This window comes from Chiroxiphia lanceolata, chromosome 1 (genome assembly GCF_009829145.1).
Source record: "Chiroxiphia lanceolata isolate bChiLan1 chromosome 1, bChiLan1.pri, whole genome shotgun sequence".
NCBI classification, from domain to species: Eukaryota; Metazoa; Chordata; class Aves; order Passeriformes; family Pipridae; genus Chiroxiphia; species Chiroxiphia lanceolata.
The window spans coordinates 91083646-91091668 of NC_045637.1; the positions used below are offsets into that span (position 1 = coordinate 91083646).

Consider the following 8023-nt stretch of genomic DNA (forward strand, 5'->3'; position numbering starts at 1 on the left):
GAATTTCAGACACACTTCTACATGTTTTTAGTGTTGCTCCCTGCAGATTCACCTTGTACAATCAGGTTATTTACAGATTAAGTGTCTGGAAACAAGAGAGGTTACAATATGAAATACATTAAAATGTTAATGAAGGCCCCTAATTTAATCTTTTGCCCCCATGTTTATAAAGCGATTTTGAAAGACGGCACTTGGATACTAACAGTTCACTGCAAAGACTTTCACTGAGAAGAAAACAAAGTAAAAATACCCCCGATGCCCAAAACACAGAAATTATAAAAAACCCCACACCAAATAAAGGTTTGTAATAGAATTTACTTGTAGAAAAGCAACATTTTAGCATCATTTCACAATAAAAATGTAAGATCTGTTTGGTGTTATGCAGATGTGGTGTATCAACTCAGAATGCAACAGGTAAAGCATGTTGTAATACTAAGTACAAAAGGTTTGAGATACACTGTTGTATTTAGCAAATTACTCCTGGTGCCTCTCTGTGGTTATTTTCTTAATTACAGGTTCGCTCTGCTTCATATATGTCAGTAGAATAATTGGAAATATAAAAACTGGAAGTGTTAAAATACACTGATTCACATCTGGAAAAATCAAACCCAGGACCCATTTCTCTCTATACACAAATAGGTCTACCTGATCATTGAAACAAATGTATATAAACAAATGTTTATAAACTATCTGTCCCATCACTCTACTCCCTTTTATGTAAAAAAGGAGAAAAAATGTCTTGGTATAGAAATTTGGTCCATCTTCTTGCTTCTGAATTTATGCAACGTCATTATCAGGTTTCCTTATCCAAATATTAGGCTGTAAAATGAACAGCTACTTATCCTGGGGCTTTTCTAACATCTTCAGTGCTAATCTTCCAACCATTAGCAAACTGCATAAGGAGGAAAAACACGTAATTAAACAATAATAACAACAATTTGTTAATACATTTTCAAATACTTCCCATGTAACTGGTGCACAGGAACAAAAAAGACACATAAAATATGACTCTTTCCATTTCAGTTTAATTAAGAAATCACACACAGGAGGTTAAAAAAAAAAGTATATTGTGTTGTACCTGACACCAGCAATCAGCCCCGCAGGCATGAATTTTCTGGAGTTGTAAAATCTTGTTCCCATGATGGCAGACAGTGTTCCAGATGTAACTTAAATGAGAGATTGTACAGTCCAGGCAGCAGATACATGTGTGCAAGAGACATAATAGAATTAAAAACTAACAGAACAGTGAGAAGTGGTAGCATCAAGTAAAAAGTGAAACAGTCATTTCACTTGATGGACTGAGTCAATAAATTGTGTAAATTTTGGAATGCCTCAGTATGTAAAAAGTATTCTACATCAAGTTCTAGCAGACAGTGCACTCCATATGGTTCTGCACACACTCCTCAGATTTCTTTTCCGAAATGTGCTCTTTTTGAAGCTGGAAATAATTTATGCCACACTGCTCACTCCTTCCCCATGCACAGGCAAATCACTAAACTTGTGCACGTAATTCCCCCACTTCTCATAAAAAGGGGAGAGCATTTTCATGTGTAACTTGTAGTAATGTTCTGAGAATGAACTAATTTATGTTTCAAAAGACTTCAAAAGGGAAGTGTGCTATATAAGTGCCATGCATTACCAAGCCATTTCAATCCTGCACCTCCTTCCACTAAGATGAGAGTTAAATCTATTGTCCCTGACCACTTGACTTAGAGACAGGAGCCATGTACTTTCACTGAGCCAGTAAAATAGAAAGAGCAGTCCCTGGAACACTGTATATCAAAGACAGACTGAATACTAAGAAAACTGTAAGAAAAACATATTGATGAAATCCTAAGCATTAGCATGCATCTGCTACCCAGTGGTACCAGCTACGCACAGTATGTTCCAACTCATTTATCTTCTACCATTGTTTCTATGTGATGACTGGTCCTGCAGGACCCAGCTCATCTTCAGTCCTAGCCATGGCATGCCCCTTCCCTAACACCACTTCAAATATTGTCACTGACGTCTAGTGATCTCATGTAAGGAGATATATAAGAGACTGGGATCACAGTCTGACACACAATAAAACTAAAATATTTTAGTAATCAAATGCTTCAAGCTCTAATTAGTAGGCACTTTTCAAAATATGCACAACTCACAATGTAATTTTGGCCAAAGCAGCAGTAGAACACCCCTTCTCCAAAAACTTTGGAGGAAAAGACTTCGTATGCTACTGAGGTAGAGAAATGTATCTGCCTGCCTCTGACATTTAGGAAAACACTTGGTATCACTCTTCTTAAGCTTGCTGTATTTGCAGTTTATTCCAGTTACTTAGGCTTGACCATGCACAGCTTTTGGCCTGCCCAGTAGATGTGGAAGCCTGTAAACAGGACTGCCTGTAAACAAAACTGAAGTGGAGAGAAATGCTGGGCCTTCCCCTTTCACTTCTGACTTTCACATACCAAAGAGCCAGATGCTATGTCACTGCTTCAGTGAAAAAGTGCTATAGTCAGTGTCAGCTCTTTAAACACAGACTAAGCAGTAACTCTCCACAGTCGGCTTCTAAAAGAAGGGAAGCTCCAGTTCTGAGAAGAAGGAAGAATAAGCTGCACTACTGAACCTCACTTTTCTGTTAAATCCCGCCAGGCATGCAACACCTTTGTCATTCCACATATTTGTCACATATAAAAATAAGCCAATCACAATTACTGCCATTTTCAGTAGTAATAAAATAACCTGCTAGCGGTACAGGCAGTCTACAGGGGAATCCCACTTCCCCAAATGCTCCAGCTTACTGTGGGATGCTTAAAGTAGGATTCAGTCAGATAGAGGACACAGGGAGGTCAGACATCAATTTACTAACACTTTCCTAGAACTAGGATCCCTCAAACACATCAGTACCAGACATATGAGTGTTGGCAGCCACCAGTGCAGTGAAGTTTAAAGACTGGACTGAAATTAGATATATAACACCATCCATTTAACTCTTATGCAAAACCTTTTAGGAACTAATTTTAAATATCCACCTATTTTAGGGTAAGTATAATCTCTTCTAAGTAAAATTTTAAAATTACTTACTCAAAGAAAGCCAAATATTATTTGGATTCTGTGAGAGCTGATAAGCACCCAGTCCAGCCAAACCCCCAAAGAACAGGCCAGCAGCTAGTGATGGAACACTACCTGGATAAGTAAAAGATAATGCATTTATTAGAAACTTAAAAATGAACTTGCTCATCAGCTTATGTTTTTCAAAATACCAGTAACAACAAAAAACCAAAAAAAGATAGGCATTCATCATTCATTGTTATAAAGAAGATTAGAGAAGGGGTTTTTTTCTTTTAAGATATTGAGACCATGTTGATCAGCACCAAAAACCAGCTGAAATACTCTTGCATAAGATACAAATAGCATTAGTATTTAGTTCTGTAACAGCAAAGTCATTAATATATTTATGGTGGAAAGAATTATGAGAAAAACAAAAGAATCGGTGTTTTCCTTGTGCAAACTGAAGCATGTTGTTTCAAAACAGTAATATCAAAATTTCTTGAGAGGCAGTAAAGTAGATGGATTAAACAATAAGGAAAAAAGGACATGTGGACTGAATTGGGCAGGAGGGCATTCAGATAAATAAAGAGTTGCCAAAGAGGAAGGTGGAGTCAAGTAATGGAGATCATATCTCTTAAATACACCTGAGATCTGATCCAAAGGTAACTGCAGACTTTGGAAGAAGGTTCCCCGGACTCACCTAAACTTTGAATCAGATCCTCAGTATAAAGCTACCAGAAAATAAAGGATACTACGTTTAAGTTGATTTATAGAATACACCAAGTAATGAAGTGGCAAGATCACTGTGAGTGGTGAAAATCCTCAATAAGGCTAATGGAGAATTAAGGACTTAATGTTACTGAGGGTAGTTCTTTTTTATATTCCATTTTTCAGGTCACCTTTAAAAGACTTGAGACTAAAAAACTGAGCTGATAAAGATCTCTCAACGTTACAGGAGGATTTCATATTGCTGCCAGAAAGTAATCACTTTTCAGTCACCAACAAGGTTGCTGTAATATTGCTTTAGATCCTGCTTTTGGTATAAAAAAGCAAGAGATAAAAATTGATAGAAAGCACCTGATATTCTTGTACATGTGCAAGGAAAAAGATGCACACTATAATAACCAGCTGCTTTGTACAGAATACAGTTTAGCAACCAACGTGTGGTAGCTATAATTCTTTCCACAAGCCTGGGAGTCAAGAAACATCCACCATATCCATATCCATGAATTTTACCTTGAGGCGTTGTTTAAGCAACTATGACACATACACTTACAAGGACAAACACATCACCTCTGGCTCAAGAAGTTCCTGAGTCTCAAAACACGAGGACCCAGAGAACTTACTAAATGAAGACAGAAAAACTATCAATCAATCAATCACTCTCTCTTTGATTGCTCTGTTCTCATACTCTTCCCAAGGCACCTACTGCTGTCCACTATCTGTGTGGGTAAATAGACCTGGTTGTAAAAGAACAGATCAGATCATCAAATTAGATCTACACATGAAAGTTCCGTTTTCTTTTGGTTTCTCCAAGTTATTAGTAATGATACAATATGTTTTTTTTTCTCTCCAGAAGTCATCATATGAGTTTCTATTCCCCCTTCAAAAATCCTGTGACCTGGATTCCCTTGCCTCAGCATGACCCTGTCCTCCCATCTGGGACCAAAGGACATGAAAGACTCCTACCATTTCATAATGCCCTCAGAGAAATACAGATGCAATTAGTTACTGGTAAGATTCTTACTGACTTCAGAAATGCCCCTTCCTATCATAAAAGCTAGGACAGCTTAGGGATTTTCAAAGCTGAAAGAGACAGTGTTGCAGGAATTAAGCTTCAGTTCTGTTTGGAGGAGGGTAACTCAGGAAGAGGCCAGGAAATGAAAACAGTAGGTCAGAGGGTAAGTTTATGATGAAGAGCCCAGAAAAGGAACAAGTTTAAGGACTGATTTGCACTGTTCAGCTCTACTTGGAGAAAGGATCCTTCAGAAAACTCTCTGCAGCTTGCAGTACACTGTTATTGTCAAAGATTAAGATGGGAATAAATCTCTAAGGGGGAAAAAATGGTGATTTATGTCATTTGAAGATGCAGAACACTTATAGAATGCTTGTATTTTAAACAGGAGGGGAAAAGCCTTTCTGAAGGAAACTTATGTCAGTTCATTCAAAGAGCACAACGCAGAAGTAGCATATCAGCATCCACCAGAAAGCCGATTGTGGGCTTATCTGCCCAAAGCACCAGCTCAGCCCAAAATCCACCACTCCCCAACAGCAGCAAGTTATCAGCACACGGCACAAACTGATAAATTTTACATCTGCGCCAACTTCGAGCTAGAAGCCTTTCGTAAAAAGCCACCCAGCTCACATACAAGTAACTGGGGGGAGGGAGGACGAAGACAGAATGGGAGACAGAAGCATCTTTGAGCTCCGTACCTGCTTTTACATAGCCAATAAGCCCTCCTGATGTCACCAGGGCGGCGTAGCCAAAGCCGAACCAGTCCACTGCCATGCTGAAAACTGTAACGGCAAATCGGGTTGAGGATCAGCATCTCATAACCTTTTATTTTTAGTTGGGGGGCCGGGGGGGGGGAGGGGAAGAAGCATTTTGCCGTGGGAGGCTTTGCTATGAGCAAAGGCTAAGCCCTGAACCCAGGAGAGGAAGCCCGACTTGTTGGGAAGGCAGCCCTGGGGGTGACAGGGATGCTGCGGGGTCTCACCTGCCTGATAGCCCCGCTCCGCAGCAACTGGGGGCGGAGCAGGCGGCGGAAGGGGAGGTGAAGGAGTCACGCACCGCCCAAAACTTCCCTTTTCCGGCTGTTCTGGGAGAAGGAGGGAAAAAAAAAGCCCAACGCAAAAGCCAACCAACCAAAAACCTACCCAAGAGGCAGGGTAGGGTGCGTTCCGCAGCCCGGAGTTGCGGAGGAGAAGGCGGTGGTGTTTTCCCACCTACCTGCGGAGCTCCCAGGAACTGCCCCGGCACGACGGGAGGGGGATATCGAGGATGCCCGAGCAAGCCCCGGTGCCTATAAATGAGGAGAGACTTCAGTGCAGACCAGGTTTTGTGCTCTTGTTCAGTGAGGGGCATAGCAGCAATCCTATGCTCCCAGTCCCTCCCGGCCCTATTCCAGAAATGGGGTTATGTGGTACAGCTGAGAATTTGGAGTCGGGTTTTGGTGTGCCATGAGCCACAAGTGCGGGCAGCCTACATACTGCTGCTTGCTTTGATCAGTAACTTCAGTACAGCTCTTTTATGGAAGACGTAGAGGATTTCCATAACCTTTAAATTGCAAGCTAGTGCAACAAGAAGATGAATCTTCTGCTTTAGAAGCTATGCAACAGTGGGAGATGGAAAACATCTTGTAAAGAAAACGTTTTGCGGTTTTTTTTTTAATCTGGAAAAAATGTAGAGATGTTTATAACTGCCTACGAAGATAAACTCTTTCTCTTTTCCAAGTGCTGAAACTGGGTTTCTTCACATAAGTGGTGCTGCATGATTTATTCCAGTTGTCCATACACTTACCTCCCATGGACATTTAACCATATAGAGAGAAAAAGCACTCCTCTAGCCAGGTCCCTGAGCTGAGGAGCTTCAGTTCCTCTTCATAATAGAAGACACAAAATATAAGAGGCGTGTACTTTCTGCAAAATGCAGCTTTCTTCAGCTGCATTTCAAACTTCTCCATCTTTATGAATTAGACTAATGTTCATAAATGGAGGAGCAGTTTAATTCCTTTGTTGGCCTAAGTGGTTTAAATAGGAACCTCCTCTCTCCCTGGAAAGTGCCACAACCAACACATATCTAAGCTACACAGGATGGGGTTCCCTTTTCAATTCAAGCTGTGTGGTAGCTATGAGGTTCAAGCTTCACTGGGCTCTGCTTTGTAATCCAGAACAGGGGATCCCCAAGAGGAGGAAGCAGGAAAACTGGAAGAAATCCACAGCTGCTGGAGCTACTGAACTCACCTGGGGTTCATCTTGGATGCTGCTTGCTAGGCTGTTGTTTCTTGCAGCTATGGCTCCATCTACTCTACCAGTGTCATGCACATCCACCCTTTCTGACAGGGACAGATTTCTCACTGCTGCCATCTCTCTCTGCACTGCTGCCTCTACCATTCTAAGCAGTTCCCTGAAAACTAGAATGAAAAATGTGCTGAAAAGGAAGATGTTCACAGGGAAACAACAATGACAAAAAATTGCCAAGTACTAGTTAGTGGCAGAGCATTCACTCAAGGTACAGAAAAAATGAGTTCTCCCCTAAGGACCGTTTGTGTATTTCACTTTAAAAGCTGTTAGGACTGTTCTTCACTGTCTCCAGTTCCCAAATTGTTCTAAGTCTCATGAGATGCATAATTCTTTGTTACTACACAGGGAGTTTGCATTTTTACAGATGTCTAATATTTACCTGTAAGTCTAAACTTTAGGAGCAAAATTCTGTTGAATTTTTGCTTTTTAGTTCTTAAAATTATGTGCAGACTGGATTTTTCCTGATGCTTATGCAAGCTTGCTTCTGTAATTGTGATGTCTGTGGCCATGAGCTCATGTATTTAAAAATTCAAACAATAAAAACTGGTTTAGTAGTGGCAGCCATTTTGTCAAGGACATAAGATAAGCACTGTGAAATAGACATAACACTTGACAAGCGAAAGCACTTTACACAGTTCTCTTATTTAAGCTTATACTTTTTAAGTCGTATATTTACTATAGAGGCCTTATGAATTAAAAATCTTTTTTGGTACTTTTCTGTCAAGTCTACAAACCCTTCAAAGTCCTACATTATTTGCCCACGTTTGTGAACACAAACATTTCAGGTATCATTAAAATTAAAAGCTGTGTAAGCTCAAACTAAATACCTTTAATGCTGAATTTAACTGAGCTCACATAAATCAACTATATGGAATTTCCAAAGAAGGGGCTACGATTATTTATCTAAATAAGGAAAACAGTTACAGAAGGTAAATATGGATGCCCACTTCCAAGAGAATACTGCCATTGC

General features: G+C 40.2%; 1 protein-coding gene across 2 annotated transcripts; it reads right to left on the bottom strand.

The window, feature by feature from the left end:
- Positions 1-295: 295 nt before the first annotated feature.
- On the bottom strand, positions 296-7200 carry LOC116783730 (transmembrane protein 14C-like). 2 transcript variants are annotated; one of them, XM_032681526.1, is made up of 6 exons: positions 6994-7200; positions 5981-6053; positions 5464-5547; positions 3064-3165; positions 1079-1203; positions 296-892 (listed from the first exon to the last, which is right to left on the bottom strand). In XM_032681526.1, the coding sequence occupies exons 1-6, from the start codon at positions 7141-7143 to the stop codon at positions 839-841; spliced, it is 588 nt and encodes a 195-aa protein (XP_032537417.1). In that variant the 5' UTR covers positions 7144-7200; the 3' UTR covers positions 296-838. The 2 variants fall into 2 exon arrangements, with proteins under 2 accessions (XP_032537417.1, XP_032537428.1); XM_032681537.1 differs by having other exon boundaries at positions 1079-1166; positions 6994-7169.
- Positions 7201-8023: the final 823 nt, after the last annotated feature.